At 34.4% G+C, this 18,980-nt stretch overlaps 1 protein-coding gene across 5 annotated transcripts in view; it reads left to right on the forward strand.

Annotated features, from left to right (window-relative positions):
* The window catches only part of LOC143239959 (TBC1 domain family member 30-like), a 66,482-nt gene that overhangs the window by 24,805 nt on the left and 22,697 nt on the right, over positions 1-18,980 (forward strand). For 4 of the 5 annotated variants that reach the window (XM_076481648.1, XM_076481651.1, XM_076481646.1 and 1 more), the window contains 2 exons: positions 8,660-8,781; positions 11,297-11,422. In XM_076481648.1, the coding sequence (XP_076337763.1) occupies positions 8,660-8,781; positions 11,297-11,422 (248 nt within the window). Of the gene's footprint in view, positions 1-5,695; positions 5,830-8,659; positions 8,782-11,296; positions 11,423-18,980 lie in introns of those variants that run through there. The other variant, XM_076481647.1, reaches the window with a different exon arrangement.

The raw sequence follows: 18,980 nt of genomic DNA on the forward strand, positions 1-18,980 counted from the left end.
TTGTAACAATATAAACATGTCTCATCATAACTATTGTCTACTTGTAACAATATAAACATGTCTCATCATAACTATTGTCTACTTGTAACAATATAAACATGTCTCATCATAACTATTGTCTACTTGTAACAATATAAACATGTCTCATCATAACTATTGTCTACTTGTAACAATATAAACATGTCTCATCATAACTATTGTCTACTTGTAACAATATAAACATGTCTCATCATAACTATTGTCTACTTGTAACAATATAAACATGTCTCATCATAACTATTGTCTACTTGTAACAATATAAACATGTCTCATCATAACTATTGTCTACTTGTAACAATATAAACATGTCTCATCATAACTATTGTCTACTTGTAAACATGTCTATATAACATGTCTCATCATAACATGTCTATTGTCTACTTGTAACAATATAAACATGTCTCATCATAACTATTGTCTACTTGTAACAATATAAACATGTCTCATCATAACTATTGTCTACTTGTAACAATATAAACATGTCTCATCATAACTATTGTCTACTTGTAACAATATAAACATGTCTCATCATAACTATTGTCTACTTGTAACAATATAAACATGTCTCATCATAACTATTGTCTACTTGTAACAATATAAACATGTCTCATCATAACTATTGTCTACTTGTAACAATATAAACATGTCTCATCATAACTATTGTCTACTTGTAACAATATAAACATGTCTCATCATAACTATTGTCTACTTGTAACAATATAAACATGTCTCATCATAACTATTGTCTACTTGTAACAATATAAACATGTCTCATCATAACTATTGTCTACTTGTAACAATATAAACATGTCTCATCATAACTATTGTCTACTTGTAACAATATAAACATGTCTCATCATAACTATTGTCTACTTGTAACAATATAAACATGTCTCATCATAACTATTGTCTACTTGTAACAATATAAACATGTCTCATCATAACTATTGTCTACTTGTAACAATATAAACATGTCTCATCATAACTATTGTCTACTTGTACCCACGGTCCAATGTCCATCATTTTTTATCAGATATTTAAAACACGAAACAAATTATTTAAAAGTTGAATGAATGTTGAGGTTTTGACGACGATAAATTTGACACTTTCTTTCCCTTGTACCTTTCTGTTTTCCAACTACGCATAAATAAAGTGAATAATTCAGTATTAACTTACCGGTTTGGGTTAAGAACCGGCTCTTGGAAATTTTTCGAATTGATTTTGTTACCCTTTGTGGTTTCATGAGACAAAACGCATGAATGTAAACATTTATATGACGAATAGTTTTGTTTAATTCATACAGCGTGTGTGTGTGTGTTCTTATAACAAAGCCACATCGGGCTATCTGCTGAGTCCACCGAAGGGAATCGAACGGCTGATTTTAGCGTTGTAAATACGTAGACTTACCGCTGTACTAGTGGGGGACATTTATACAGTGAACTCACAACTATATTTACATACATACATAATAACACTATATAACAAAGTTTTTACTTTTTCTTGTTCCTGGGTAGAAAGTGTTATTTCCCAATTGCTTATGCCTAAAGTAAATGGAAAAGATCTATTTTTCTCTTCAAACTTTGCTTTTGTGACCTGGGTAATGAACTTTTTAAATTTACCCATTTTTCCAGAACATTCCACGTAGATTCAGTGCTGAGTAGCTGAAAGAGAATTTTCAAGAACTTTCTAGAATGTTGTAGAACTTACAAGAATTGTCAAGAACCTTTTAGAATTTTCTAGAACTTTCCATGGTAATATATATACAGGGGCTCACCACTCACCACTTCAGTTTACTTCTAGTTTCCCAAGTGAATACATAGACCTATCTGATTTTATCAGAGATGGCATCAAGAAGCTGTAAGCATTCTCCAGACGCATTCTGCTACGTATATAGCCAATTTATCAAGATAAGAGCGAAAAAGTACTCTGTGATAACATCTGCCTTGAAGTATGAGAAGTATGGCTGGGAGGTTATCGGAGACTTCAAAATGGTAACATCTTGATGGATCTTCAAGGAAGCTTTACCAAGCTTCCCTGTTATATTTGCATTTGAGACCGCAGGGACACCGCAGCGCACTTCAACAGGAAGCACTGGCTACAACGGACCGAGTTCTCTGTGGGGAGGCACAATACCAAGTGCGAGCCATTAGTGGAGCTCCAGAAGGTGTTGTTCTCACCACTGCATATAAAATGGGTCTTAAGAAACAATTTGTGACAGCTCTTGATAAGGAGTCTGCAACCTTCAAGTATCTTCGAGACTTCTTCCCTAAGCTGTCTGAGGCATAGGTCAAAGCTGGTGTCTTCGTTGGACCACAAATAAAGAAAATCCTGGATTGCACAGAATTCCCCAAGAAGCTCAGTAGGAAGGAAAAAAAGCTTGAAGCAGCTTTGTTGCAGTGGTTCGGAGCTTCTTGGGCAATCACAAACCGAAACTTATGTGGAACTTCAACCAGTTCTGGTGAAGAACTACAACAAAATGGGCTGCAGGATGTCCCTGAGAGTCCATATCCTTGATACTCATCTTGATAAATTCAAGGAGAACATGGGAGCATACTCAGAGGAACAAGGCGAGCGTTTCCACTAAGATATACTGGACTTTGAACGCTGCTACCAAGGAGCATATAATGAAAACATGATGGGAGGCTATATTTGGGGGCTGATACGTGAAAGTGATTTACATTACAGTCGCAAGTCTTGAAAAACTACTGACTTCTAAACATTTTTGTATAATTTTAGTATAAATACATGTAAATCTTGATTCTTATGTTGTTTTATTCAGACCTTATGTAAATGAAAATGTGCAAATTTGCCCGTTTCTGCATAGAAAATATGTTAATTTCTAAATTTCATTATCCAGGTCACAAAAGCAAAGTTTGAAGGAATAATGACCATTTTATGTACTTTTACAACATAAGTAATTAAGAAATAACACATCCTATCCAGGAACAAAATTTGTGTTACATAATATAATATAACAGCCACGTGGCGTTCTAAATGCAGAGAAGCTGTTAATTTTTAAATGTACGTAAACAATGAGAGCTTAAATAATGCTGAGTTAACTACCTTCTATAGCGATCTTCTGTTTTTATACTTTCTGCTCGTTTAATATTATTGTCATTTAATACAAAGCGACTGTTTGTTTTCTACCAATGTTAGTTACGTACTGTTTCCATCTTTCTTTTTTCTACTTGATGTTTAACATTCCTTAACAGTGAGTCTTATCATGTGAATATTTGTTTACCCTTGCGTTGATTTATTAATTAACTTCCTTATATTCCCAGTAACGAGGACAAGGTTTCAGGTATTGATTACAAAATTCCTAGAAATACTGTGTGCTATTTTATGGTATTTTGTTATGGTGTTGTTATTCGTGCTTTCTCCTTATCTGTCGATATATCTTCAACGGATCTGCAGAGTTCAGAACTGAACAGAAATGAGTATATTTTTGTTTTTCCTCTCATAAAACTGGTTAAATGGTTACAGAGACAAACAATAAAACATGTTATAAACTACCGATCTTACAAAACAACTCAAGTTTTGTATGACAAGTGGAATGGTTCAAGCCAGTTTATTGCTGATGGTAAGCGTGGTAGGCTATAGATCGTAAGGTCCAAGATTTGTGGCACGATACTATGGCCGTGTTAAAAGAAGATCTAATCCACTTTTTCAGTTAAGAGAGTCTGGCAGAGTCCTTGCGTTGACGGGAACTTCTGCAAAAGTGTTAGGATAAGATAATATCTTATCATTTTTCTATTCTGTTCTTCCATACCATTACAGAATGTAAATTTTAACACTGATTCCTGTTGGTAGTTGAATGAACCAAGGTGAGAATACTTGTCATTCTTTAGAGTTCCCATATACTTGTACCAAGGAAATGTTATAAGGGTAGTTCTGTTTGAATGAACATACTGATTAAATTTAGGTTCTGAAATAAATATCATAGTACCCCATGCAATATATGCTAGAAAAAATCGTTTTAATAGCACTCCATATATCAACCTTGATAAAAAAAAGTGTTTAAAAAACACTTGGAGAACTATCAGTAGAGCGGAGAATTCGCACAAAAGTTTGACGTGATGCTGATTGACAAATTGCTGGAGACTTGAAATGCTTCCCAAACACTACCAAGTACACCTTAGATCATTAAATACTTAGATCATAAGAACATTAAATACTTCATCTGTAAGAAGTGAACTTGTTAGTGGTGCGAGACCAATCAAGAAACGACAGCAAGCTAGCTTAAGCCAGATTGTAACAATATCAACTCAGAATTAATTTATTCGTCACACGAATATTCGATAAGGTATTCAGTTCTAAACCGGTAATAAGACACAGTATTGTTTTAAGTTTGTAAACTTGTGTGTATAAACCATCATTTATAATAACTCTTAGTAATAACCGTTATTATAAATTGTATTGTTTTTATGTTTGTATATTAAAATATAATTCTGTTAAAAAAAATTGTGTGTGTTAATCTTATTGGCAAATAACATACATTTAATACATATTGAAACTTAATTAACTACTAAGCTCAAATTGAAATTTCTCGTTATTTGATACAATAATAGGTAACGTACATAACGTAGTAAATCGGAGACTCATCCGAAATAAATTGTATTACGTAGCAAGTAATGTTTTCTTCTTAAGTGATTGCAAAATGTTTTTAAATTGTACTATTATTCATTATTCGAAAAGGACCATTGGCTATTTAAATACCGTGTTTCTACGATAATAAAACCTACCCATAAAATAAGACCTAGTGTGATTTTTGGGGATAGTTTTAATATAAGCCCTACCCTTAAAATAAGCTTTAGTTAAGAGTGGCAGGAAGAGGAAAGAAATAAAAAAAATAATTTATTAATTAGTTTAATAGTTAGTTAATTAGTTTGTTTAAGTATTAATCAGTTAGTTTAATAGTTTAATAATAGTTTATTTTAAATGGTTAGTTTAATAGTTTTACTTTGTAACTTCATTTTTTTAATATATCAAAATAAGACATCCCCCGAAAATAAGCCCTAGTGTCATATTTTGGGTGAAAATTAATATAAGCCCTGTCTTATTTTCGGAGAAACACGATAGCAGGAGTATTCCTCTGTCCTTCATATATTATAGTTGGTGTGTAAGAGTCCAAATAATTGCGTCGTCGAAAGCTGATTAGTTTCGAGGACTAATGTGTTCCTGACTATAAATGTTCACTTTTAGAAAATTCTCACGCTCGTGACTTGTTTTTAATATAGTCACTGTATTGTGATAAACAGGGCCATCTTTATTAAATACAGTTTATTTTGTATCGAAATGAAATAGGTTTGCCCCTGTATAACTGTTTCTTCTGCCATACATATATTGAAACTAAAACCCCATGCGGGGGACTAGGAACCATGTGAGTAATACTGGTTTAAAGAAAGGTTTGTTTTGAAACTAATAGACCGTGTTTAAGCCTGTTTCTAAACCGCACTGTCGGTATTGATACACACTTTCAAGTAATTGATTGGCTGGTCAGTTATGGATTTAATCGATGGTTTTGTACATGTTTCAGTATAACTTCCTTTATCAGTCTATACGTACATAGATAGGAATTAAACATTAACCATTAATTATTATAATTAATTACATACTCTTAGAAAGAACTTGATGTAGTACTATAAAACAAAAACTGATATTGATTAGAATTAATCGATTTATCGGTTCTGTTCCTTTGCTATTACTGATATCCTAAAGATGATTCTTGTTTGTGCTGCAACGAGATACGAACCATGAACCCTTCGACTACAATCAACCATGTTATAAGTGGTAAGCTCATTTATGTTATGGAACTTATGTAATTAAACGTATTTTCTATAGTAAGAGCTTCATATATTCTGACACTTAGACACTTGCTTTCACTAATGGTAATTAGTCTTCGTCATAATGACGAGATAACGTAAATGAGTTAAATTGACCTGTTTATATATCATTCTCTACTTCACATACTGCATCGTATTGTAAAAACCTGACCGAAAATACAAGTTATCTCAAAGTAGGTTTAGAAGTTATTGTAGTGTTGTCATTATATGTTAGAGCATCACGAGTTGTTGTTTAACTCGTGGTCTGTGAGAAACGATGAAAACTAATTCTTGATCTGATAATATTGCTTTCTTACGTGGCATTTGTTGCAAGGAATTGTTAAATTAATTTTTAATCTGTGGAACTTGAGCCCGTTATGACAGTTGTCACGGTTGCATGTAAGTGTAAGTGCGTTGCAGGTGTCGCTGTTTTCCTGGTTCGTATCAGTGTAAATGGACACACTGGTTTATATTTATTAACTTGTACCTTTTTTTAAATAAATATAATTTCACTCTAATGATTCTAAAATATTTACTTTACCAACAATATTCTTCAGCAGGTATCCGGTGATGATAAAGATGCTGTTGTGTTACGTAAATACAGAGAAAATTGTCGTAATTCACTTTCTCTGTGAGATCGTTCTAAATTGATGTTTCTATATTTTGATAGTTGTTAAAGGGTAGTTCGTCAGTAGAAACATAAACTTTAGGTGGCTGTTTGTGAGAATATGTAGACTTGTTTTTGATAAGTGATAGCTCGTGAATCACGTATCTGACGTCATGAATACATCCAGAGCACGAGGCGTATGTTTATTTCCACCTGGCGGTTCGATTGAATGTCCCTTAGGTGTCCGTTTCGTTTCTCGTTCTCCCTACGAACACATAAATAATTAAAGGAAAACACTGTCATTGATCTGACTATAAAAAGATCGAGTGTGTTTAATACAATTAGCTTCACAACTCTGGAATGTAAATAACTCCAACCATCAAAAGACAGTCTACACAGTATCTATGGCCTGAGAAGACAGAACCTGCTTATAAGTTAATATTTCTGTTATAGTATTTGAAGAACTTAAGAAATTAATCCTTTTAACCACGTTTATCTTGAACACAGTATTTATATGTTAATTACATTAGTGAAATAATTTTAAAAGTTTGGAGTTCAAAGCCAAAGAAAAACGGAAGTGAAAGATTTGAATCCGAGCAGGAAAGATGTGAAGATATTTATATTAATATAAAGATATCTTATCATAAAGTACAGTTTACAAACGATAGCAACTTCCGGTAATCATTGCTTATTTTTATTTTATTTACACATGCCCACCATATATTGGAAGTTTAATAACCTGGTACTTAAAGTTGTGGCTTGTTTCTTAACTTTAACCCTTTAAATTTAGATAAACTAACAAAGCTACAGGGCCAGAAACAATCCACTTTTCAAGATGTAAACATTTGTTAAATAAACTTGTGTCTATCACTGTTAAAGTACGAATTGACTGAACGAATTTTTAGCTACATACCATAAGAGTCAGGTATATCCTCCAACTGTCCCCGTAGCTACATACGAAAAGAGGCAGGTCTATCCTCTTAACTGTCCCTTAGCTACATACCATAAGAGTCAGGTATGTCCTCCAACTGTCCCCGTAGCTGCATACGATAAGAGTCAAGTCTATCCTCTAATTGTTCCCGTAGATACATGCTGTATTGATTAGTTTTACTGAGATAGAAAGTAAAGGTCAAAGGTCACCTATAATGCCTAATGTCATTTGTCTAGTGAATCTTGAATGTAATGTGAACATACATTACTTTTTATCCATACGTAAAATAAAATAATATAAGGGTACGTTCAGGTGTGTTTGTTCAATCAGTTTGTCACTCAAGTAATAGTAATATAAGTGCACGTTCAGATATGTTTGTTCAATCCGTTTGTCACTCAAGTAATAGTAATATAAGTGCACGTTCAGATATGTTTGTACAATCCGTTTGTCACTCGGATAATAGTAATATAAGGGTACGTTCAGATGTGTTTGTCACTCGCGTAATAGTAATATAAGAGTACGTTCAGATATGTTTGTACAATCCGTTTGTCACTCGGATAATATTAATATAAGAGTACGTTCAGGTGTGATTGTACATAGTGAATAGATGATCATATGTTCTGACATAGTGAATACATAGATCGTACGTTTTGACATTGTGAGTAGATGATCATAATTGCGGAAGGGATCATTATGTGTAGTTACTGTTATCATCAGTGAACCTTGGGATGTTTGTCATCAGCACGAGTCATGACGAAGATAGGGACTCTCACATCGTTTTCACACATACGTTTAATGAAACTGGAATTCATTGAACCTCCAAATGTATAACTCCTCTGTATTTGAAAACCAAATTAAAATGATACAGGTTATACCCTTGGCAGAAATTTAAATTTTATAAAATGAACATTTACTTTTACCATATTCTTATATTCGTAGATCGAATGAAGGGAGAATTATCCCTACTTTAATGTTAGAAGACTTTGATGTGATAAAAGTACCTGACAATACCTACTTATTGTGTTACAATAACGAAACCATATGTTATTTAACTTTCCCTAAGTCCGAAAACTTGTACAGTGAATATTACTGTATAGATTGACCAATAAGAGCTATTTGGTAGCAAGACGTAATAAGACGTGTACTACACCCTACTTTCTGTTAGTAGAGCTGTGCTTTTGGTCGAATATAAATTTCAAACATGTGAGTAATGTTAGGTAATATTTTATACAAGTTGTATTGTTATCACGATGTTTCCAGGCCTGGATATTAAAACAAGCACGACGTCTTTCCCTGGAGACAGTGGGTTCGTTCAGTGGCACGACGCCATGAGAATGGTGGCGCGACTCCCTGGGGGAATACCACAAGAATTCCGGAAACGGGTGAGTTGGTAAATCTGATTAGTGGAGTGAACCGTTGATAACTGTGTGTAGTACTTTATATACCACCAGTTAATTAAGAACTCCAAAGAAATGGATTCGAGTCACATAAGTGCAATAACCATGACGAATTGTATAAGTTGTCCTTTCAGGAGTTACTCTGTTCAAGGGTCTCTGCAGTACAGTTGAGAGTCGGCTGTATTTTAGGTGTCACTTTGTTCTGTGGTGTACCAATAAAGTAAGAAAATATTCCTTTAAAAGAATACGGCTTTAGGATACTGGTGGAAGTAACGTGGGACAGGATACTGGTGGAAGTAATGTGGGACATGATACTGGTGGGAGTAACGTTGGACAGGATACTGGTGGGAGTAACGTTGGACAGGATACTGGTGGGAGTAACGTGAGACAGGATACTGGTGGAAGTAGCGTGGGACAGGATACTGATGGGAATGATGTGTGACAAGATACTGGTGGGAGTAACGTTGGACAGGTCGTCTACAAGAATGGATAAGGAGTCAGATTGATTCATTTCTCACTGAAACCGATTCAGTGAACGTAGAATTTTTTTGAAGTGGACCGGTCATGGCCGGCTGGTTAGAGAATCAGACATGTGGATGTGAAAACTTTCAGCTCCTTGCCTCGTGCAATGCGTAATTTGTTACTTTAGTGGCGTTATTAAAGTGGCAGTCAAATCTCACTATTAAATCAGACAGGAGTTCCTAATGATTCCCTTCCATCTGGTTATTACTTCGGTTAGGTTAGGCTTAGCTGACTTCCATCTAGTTATTACTTCAGTTTGGTTGGGCTTGGCTGCCTTCCATCTAGTTATTACTTCAGTTTGGTTGGGCTTGGCTGCCTTCCATCTAGTTATTACTTCAGTTAGTTTAGACTTGGCTGCCTTCCATCTAGTTATTACTTCAGTTAGTTTAGACTTGGCTGCCTTCCATCTAGTTATTACTTCAGTTAGTTTAGGCTTGGCTGTCTTCCATCTAGTTATTACTTCAGTTAGTTTAGGCTTGGCTGCCTTCCACTAGAATTTTATTTCCAAGTTAGGTTAGCCTTATGCGTAGATAACGTTTGTCTAGCTTTGCACGAAGTTCAGAAACAACAAATAAACTTGAAAAATGTTTATCTTCGGGATCTCGTAGAGAGAAGGAGTTTTTAGCCTGAGAGTTTTATATGAGTAATACAAAATCTTTTTTATGTTGGACTTTTCTCGTGGTTTACTTCAGATCTGTAAGTCAGTGACAAAGTTGTAACCCTAAGATTTTCATATCTGTTCTATTTCACGAAAAGTGTTTCTCATGAAAAGGGTAGAATGTTTTAAGATAGGAACTCGATCGGTCTAAATTGAAGACTTCCGACTTGTTAAAGTAGTAGATGTAAAGATATTTTTCTGGCAACACTCAACACAGTAAGACGAAATATTCGTCTCTTCTCATGTTCACGGTTGATGATTTAATGGCAACGTCCGTATCTACTGGGTAATAGCCGACTTTCTCAGTTTGGCGGAAAGAAGCTATAGTATTGTAAGGTCTGGAATGGATGAAGGCATTGAAGGAATTGAAAGGAAGACACATCACATTTGTCTAGACCGTGGTTGAGTACCGTTTTTATACCATGTCTCTTGTCTTCATATCCAAGTCAGAACTTGTGTTATATCACTTTCCGCTACAACACGGACCAGTTTTTTGCTTCTAGTGACGTCTATGGAGAGTTATCCATGTAACATAAATATTATCTGAAAGAAACTAAAACAGTATTAAATATTTGCCAGGTTTGAACGAAAGTGTTTTCAAATTCCTTCACATAACTAAATTGTAAATATTTTTGGAACATATTGAAGTTCCCCTTGATATGTTACTGTAGAAGAACATTTTATTGAGACGAAACCTAATTTAGAGTTAAAATGTTGAAGTTATTTCTTTGTTCATTATATTAATTTACGAGTGAAACATACAATAAATTCCACAACTGTATAGGTTTTGAAAGATACATCTTCCTTCGTCACCTCTTATGACAGGGTTGTTTAAATTACAATTTCTTATATTGTCGAATATTTAGTATTTGGATTTAGTGACTTTTCTTATAATATAAAAGTTTGTGTTACCATTCTTCTAACTTAACTATTTACTCACATTTCTTGTTTAGTTCAACTGTTTTTACAATGGAAAGGTATTCGCCTTAAGATTTCTTTTGTTATATTCTTAATGTAACGCTATGTTTGTTTCGGCCTTTAACCCAGTACTGTGTGAATTTTTAATAATTAATAAGTCGAAACAAAGCTATTTTTTTACTACTAAACAGGAAACTATTTAATTATTCTAATGTATTATTACTGAAACGTTCACTGCATTCTCTATAAAAAAAAAACAATTACTGATAATCTAACAAACGTCGATAATTGGTTTATACGAATAACAGAAACATTTCATTGGCTAGATGACTTCCAGTGTAGCTTTTTTAATTATTTTAGTAGTGTTCTTTGTTCTTCATTTTAACAAGTTTTCTGTTTCAGCTATGGCTAACCTTGGGTGACAGACATCTACAAAAGCAGAAAATCGACTGGGAAACAACAAAGAAATTGTATTTTAACGAAAAAACAAACTCTGATGATGACCGTCTTGGATCTCAAATCATCAAAGTAAGTTTAACTGAATGAAACATGTAATTACAAAGTGGGTGCTGTTCTTATTGTATTAAGAACTTAAAAACTTCGAACGGATTTCTTTAAGATGTTAGAATCCGACTGGTTACCTGCGAGAGAAAAGTTAAGGAAGTTTTTCTATATTCTTTATTATTTCCAGCTCATAAATACGTTGATAGTAAATGGTTATTAAAATTAAATCTAACTGCTTAAGCTGCATCATTTGCACTACGCCTGAGAGTGCTCGAATCACCATCTGGAGATTGTGAGATACGAACTAAACGCCGAACATGCTCGCCCTTTCAGCCTTTGTGTTATTATAATGTGACGGTGAATCACACTGTTTATTCTTAGAAAAGCAGCTTAAGAGTTGGCGGTGGGTCCGCCGGCTGTTTTTCGGCAGATGTCCTTATCCCTCGGTAGCTTCGTCATAAACAAAACTTTAACCCTCCAAAAATAAATGTGACAGTTAGTACTGTGTCATTTTCATATTAGTAAACAATACCACGTTGGTGAAAGAAAGAAGAAAAGAGAAACCGGTTTTGATGTATTCGTTGTATCTTCTTTATTCTGTAAGAGTAGCCCGAGAGTTGGTGGTGGGTGCTATTGATTAGTTTCCTTCAATCTAGTTTATCGGCTCAAATATTCTGGACGAGTAGCGGAGATAGTCTTTGTGTAGTTTTGCGTGAAATTCGTAAAAAAAACTAAATAAAAACTGTAGACAATGCAAACAAAAATATCCTTTCAGAAAATTGCATTTAATCTAAAGAAGAGGGGGTAATGCCAAGGGTACTTGAAATAATGTGGATAAGACAGCTAGTGAAAAACTGTAAAACAGATGTTTTGAACATTTCTGTTAAGATAAATCCATCCGCTTGACCATTCAATGAACTAGTTAAAAGATGCTTCAGAAATCCATTGTGTTTCTCAATACGGGAATCAAAACAAGGGTTTTGTATTTTACTTTTTATCAAACAAAAGATGTTAGGTTTGTTTTTATTGAATTAACGAACTAGTTCAGATATTTCATTTGTTCTCCTTGATAGGAGTTCGACATTTTTTTTGTATTTTAGCCAAAGCTTCTTAAGAGATATTTGAATTTGGAAAACCATTAGATGTGATGTATATTTCAGCTAACTGTGGTGATATATAACATTATTTACTGTTACGGTGTCTGACAGCTCTGGGTTATTTTTAACAATACACATTAATTCTTTCTGTGTTCCATTAACTTGTCTTGATACTAAATAAAGGCCCATTAAAAACTGTGTCGTGAATTTGTTTGTATTAGATAACATGTAATGGATTGGATTGAGGCTTAAACATAAAGCTTAAGAGATGAAAATAATATTTTTATCAAACTGGAACAGTAGAATGAAGTTAATAAGGAGTTAACAGCGTGTTAAAACAACGAAAACCACGTTGTTCTAGAGGGACCACTGTTACGATTGATAGACTGGAACAATAATTCACCGTCTGCAACCTAGACTGTTGTGGTTCAACTACAACGTGTAGTGGCGTGCACGATACAGTTGGCTTGTTACCATGTGTATTCGTCTCACGGGAAATGGTTTTGTTTCAATAAGAAATGATTTTTGGCCTAACTAATATCGCGCGTATTCCTTATCAACGATCGTTATTTGCCTATTAGGGATGCCATAAGTTTCAATTCAACTTGGATAATTCTTTATTAATGTATTAAATAAGCCTGTACGTTATCTAATTACTTATTATTACTCAGGGAAAAAGGATGCTTATACTGATAGTTCAACATGCTACACAAGTTTCAGTCAAAGTCTAAATTTACAAGCAAACGTTCATTTAATCTGTATAAGTAAACGTTATTCCACATTTTTTGACCAATCAGAACCAAACTTGACACAAGATAACCTCTAATTTCGGACCAATGTTACATTTCACTATTGTTAACATTCTTAAACACTACACCTTTCTCTTCAGTACAGGCACTCATATGTACTTTTGTTGTTTAATATATGTAAACTAACCATTAGACGGGTGAAATAAAATCTTTGTTAGAAAATTGCGTGTGTGTGTCTGTGAGTCTGTAAGTCTGTTCGTTATGCAAGGCCACATCTACAAACTCCAAACTCGGGGTACAGATATACCATTCTCCATTTTGAGGCAAAATGACCAATATATCAGTGTTACACAAACAGGACGACCAGTTGACCACAAACTGAAAAGGCCATTTGTGTATAATGACATGTCATCAGTATGGCGTTTATAAATGAAATAATCTCATTTTCTTTGTTACCGACAAAAATACTGTCTAGAAAGATTTATAAAGAAATTAACATGTGAATAAATAACTAATCAGTTGAAGCCATTTTTATCTCAGCAACACCTGGAATAAGTTTACTGTATGTCATCTGTGGCACTTGTAGAGTCTCACTTCAGGAATCCCACGACACTTGTTACTGGAATATCTGATCTGTGTTTGTCACTGTAAACATGTCACTTGTTACAAGAATATCAGGTCTGTGTTTGTTACTGTAAACACGGCACTTGTTACTAGAATATCTGGTCTGTGTTTGTTACTGTAAACATGACACTTGTTACTGGAATATCAGGTCTGTGTTTGTTACTGTAAACACGGCACTTGTTACTAGAATATCTGGTCTGTGTTTGTTACTGTAAACATGACACTTGTTACTGGAATATCTAGACTGTGTTTGTTACTGTAAACATGACACTTGTTACTGGAATATCAGTTCTGTGTTTGTTACTGTAAACAAGGCACTTGTTACTGGAATATCTAGACTGTGTTTTTCAATGTAAACGGGACACTTGTAACTGAAAGATCTGGTCTGTGTTTGTTACTGTAAACACGACACTTGTTATTGAAAGTAGTTTACTTTTTACTGTCTAAACGCCTTATTATGTTGAAGTTCAGGCTTTGAACGTGATTGTTACAACTTTTAAAGCGACTGTGAATTGTTTAGTAAATCTATTGAATGTGGTAACATTTTACTTTAACACATCGTAACATTCTACCAATTAGGAAAGGTAGACACTTATCTTTCTAACACTGGAACACGTTTCTTCTCTCTCACTTTATGACTAACATGAACGTAACTGAGGTGGCGCCAGTTGTACCAGCGCGTTAGAAAAGTGTCTATAAATTCCTATCCCGATACAAAACCCTCCCGGCGTTCACAATGTTTCTATTTTCTTTTTAAGAAGAACAAATAAAAGGCAATAAAAGTATATGTTGTGCTCGTGACGTCTGTTTCCCCTGTTGAAATCCTCTTTAGTACACTTCTACACTGGGATCTAGTGTGTCGTGCACCTGTTGAAATCCTCTTTAGTACACTTCTACACTGGGATCTAGTGTATCATAACCCTGTTGAAATTCTCTTTAGTACACTTCTACAGTGGGATCTAGTGTGTCGTGCATCTGTTGAAATCCTCTTTAGTACACTTCTACACTGGGATCTAGTGTGTCGTGCACCTGTTGAAATCCTCTTTAGTACACTTCTACACTGGGATCTAGTGTATCATAACCCTGTTGAAATTCTCTTTAGTACACTTCTACAGTGGGATCTAGTGTGTCGTGCATCTGTTGAAATCCTCTTTAGTACACTTCTACACTGGGATCTAGTGTGTCGTGCACCTGTTGAAATCCACTTTAGTACACTTCTACACTGGGATCTAGTGTGTCGTGCACCTGTTGAAATCCTCTTTAGTACACTTCTACAGTGAGATCTAATGTGTCGTAGTATTCATTTTATACTTCTCCGAAGGGCTGTCATTAACTTTTTTTTCTGTTCTGCTTAATTAACTGTCACTTTCACAGTGTTCGACTCTCTTGGATGTATTTCGTACAGTTTATGAGAAACATCTAGTCGAACCAAAGACGACTTCTTGTAAATTAACAGTCACAAATAATAAACAGCTATTTGTTGTGATTTATAATTACTTTTGGCCAGCAGTTTCTTTCTGATGTTTTCCAAAATACCAAATTGAGAAAAACAGGGTTCTAGATGGTTGTCTTAACTTGAAAGATTTTCATAAAATACATATCTAGAGTGCAAAGACAATGGATAATGCCTTCTGTGGATGTATAATTGTGTTTACCAAGTGCAGAGAAAGAGAACAAATTCCCATCAGATGACTCTCACACCTTGCAATACAGAAGATTAATTTGGCTCACGTTCCACGTGACTAATCTGTATCAGTCACCTGATCTTCGTGTTGGATTTCTTACTGATTCAATCACGCGTTTCAAATTATTTCACCAGGAATTGAACAAACAGCATAATATCTAATTATACTCCCTCAAATATTTGTTCTCAAACAGTAGAAAGGCGTGTGGGTAAAGCCCTAATTACATGTTATAATATGTTTACTGCGGCACTTCCTTTGATGGCAGAAATTAGTGTCCAGTTTACTTAGGGCACTTCTGAGTGAGTTTATACGATAGCTGAAAGAACAAACCGTTTGAAGTCTTTTCATTGTTAGAAAGGACAGGTTGAAAGGTGTTATATTAGAATTGAGAGCTAAACCAACTAACAAGTCAATTGTTTCATGTGGACCAACATACTAACTTGGTTTTAGAGGACTAGTTTCATTCCTATTCTCTGTTCGTCACGCTAGGTGTTCTTCCGACATTTACTGTTACTTACGGTAAGTGACTTATATTCTACTTGTAACGGCCTACGTTAAGAAATTGTCTTCAGGTTTTAAAGCTTCGCTAACAGTTTTTAATAATGTGCAACATTTTGCTCTTCATACTAAAAACCGTCTACACACTACAAGTTTTCCTTACACTTAACCTGTTTCTTGTAGAGCGACCTCTACAACAACGTTCTTCATCCAACTACAAATTCTCGCTAATATTGTTTATAGAAATGGTTGAATGGAATTTCATCCTGAATTCGCTCATAAAATGAACAGACCATCGGATCTTTAAATTATCATGTATTAGTTACAGACAGAAAGGTATTAACGTAGTGATGTGTGACAGTATCACGTATTTAGGGAAAAAAGTTTTTGAATAAAAACATGTTAGTAGAAAACTGAAATAACTTATATGAAAGTATACTCTTAACACATTCACTACTATAACTTATATGAAAGTATACTCTTAACACATTCACTACTATAACTTATATAAAAGTATACTCTTAACACATTCACTACTATAACTTATATAAAAGTATACTCTTAACACATTCACTACTATAACTTATATAAAAGTATACTCTTAACACATTCACTACTATAACTTATATAAAAGTATACTCTTAACACATTCACTACTATAACTTATATGAAAGTATACTCTTAACACATTCACTACTATAACTTATATGAAAGTATACTCTTAACACATTCACTACTATAACTTATATAAAAGTATACTCTTAACACATTCACTACTATAACTTATATGAAAGTATACTCTTAACACATTCACTACTATAACTTATATGAAAGTATACTCTTAACACATTCACTACTATAACTTATATGAAAGTATACTCTTAACACATTCACTACTATAACTTATATGAAAGTATACTCTTAACACATTCACTACTTATAAATTGTCCAAGAAGGTTCTTTGTGTGTATTTGTTTCGTCTCGTGTAACCAGGTGATTGAAAGAACCTGAACCTGAATGTTTTTACAAAAGAATGCCACTTACCAAACAAAACACTTGCTTCGGAAGTACTAGTGGATCTCAACAACAGCCAATGAACGTAACTGCCATGGGGATTTCCGAATAAACTCAAAGCTATAGTGTTTGTACTTCAAAAGACGAAATTGTGGTCTTGCCGACAGAGCAGTAGTATGTGTTATGTTGACATGAATCTCATCACGATGTATGTCCATCTGGTGTCAAGAAAACAACATTGAAAATGTGGAAGTATTTTCAAATAAAAACAGAGAGACGCGTTTGGAAGCTGACTAAGATAGTTAGGAATCTTAAAAGAGGATTTGTGTAATATTTATCAAAGAGAAGAAAATCAAACATACTTAAAGTTTTAAAATCGAGTTTTATTTGGTTAAATAACCGGTATGTCCAAGAAGTGTGTTTGTATAACACTGGAGTGAGCTACGTGCTTACACATTCTAAAATTCACCTGTTACTAGTGAATCTACATCAAAAATATTGTTATAAGATATACATAATTTAGATTTTAGCTAGAGGGCGAATTAATTTATGATGAAGTTAGCCCAAAAATATTCTGGATTATTAATGACCGAGAGACTTTAAGAAATATCTAGTACGTCGATTAGATTATAAATACGGATGAACCAGTAAGTTTGGAATAAAACAACAAAAGATGGTTGTTTTTCAGCCGGTTGAATGAATTAATCATTGTGTTTATGTATTTGGATCTGTCTTAGTTATGGAGTATATTAAGTTACTTTGTACAATTTATTATATTTCCTCTTTTTCTTTACAATATCGCAGAAAGCGTGACTGTAAATGTAGGCCTACAACAATGTACAAAGTGTACAAGTGTGTAAAGCAACGTTAAAGAATAAATGAAAATAATTTATTGTTACGCATACTGGACGTTGAATTAACTTGTTCAGATAACTCGAAAGAACTCGCTAGTAACAAAACAACAACATTACAACAATACTGTGTGGTTGAACTGTGTAAGCTAAAACTGGTTATATAATCATAATCATGAGCTCAAATTCCCTCCATTGCGTTTGCTTGGTTGTCAAGAGGACACACTGATTCAACGTTATTAAGTTTTATTCATCGGAACCCTCGCTTACAACTCTATGCTTATTCAGCTCAGCAGGATAACACAACCAAAATAAGAAAGACAGTCGAAAGAGAAAACCCCGAAATTCATAATAAAATTCACTGCTTTAACCATAACAGTTAATAATTTGCAGTCAAGCAATTGACCTCGTAGGAATATGTCTTTGAGAATAAGTTTTTCTAGTGTTTCAATCAACAATGATTTATCAAGAAGAAAATTTAAATTTAACTTAAAAATGTAGAGAAGTCAAAATATTAATCAAATAATACTTTAAGTAGAAGACCCGGCATGGCCAGATGGTTAAGGCACTCGAATCATAATCCGAGGGTCTCGGGTTCGAATCCAGTCACACCAAACATGCACGTCCTTTCAGTCGTGGGAGCGTTATAATGTTACAGCCAATCCCATTATTCGTTGGTAAAAAGTAGCCCAAGAGTTGGCAGTGGGTGGTGATGACTAGCTGCATTCCCTCTAGTCTTACACTACTAAATTACGGACGGCTAGCGCAGATAGCCTTCGTGTAGCTCTACGCGAAATTCAAAACAAATCAAATCAAACTTAAGTCTTCGGATTTAGAACACTAAAATAAGGGGTTCAATTCCTGTCAGCGGAATGCTATAAGAAAGCACATAAATTTTGGCCCGGCATAAAATTTGGCACCAAGTGTGTTAAGGCGTGCGACTCGTAACCTGAGGGTCGCGGGTTCGTATCCCCGTAGCGCCAAACATGCTCGCTCTCCCAGCCGTGGGGGCGTTATAATGTGACGGTCAATCCCACTATTCGTTGGTAAAAGAGTAGCCCAAG

The sequence above is a fragment of the Tachypleus tridentatus genome, chromosome 13 (genome assembly GCF_004210375.1).
Source record: "Tachypleus tridentatus isolate NWPU-2018 chromosome 13, ASM421037v1, whole genome shotgun sequence".
NCBI lineage: Eukaryota > Metazoa > Arthropoda > Merostomata > Xiphosura > Limulidae > Tachypleus > Tachypleus tridentatus.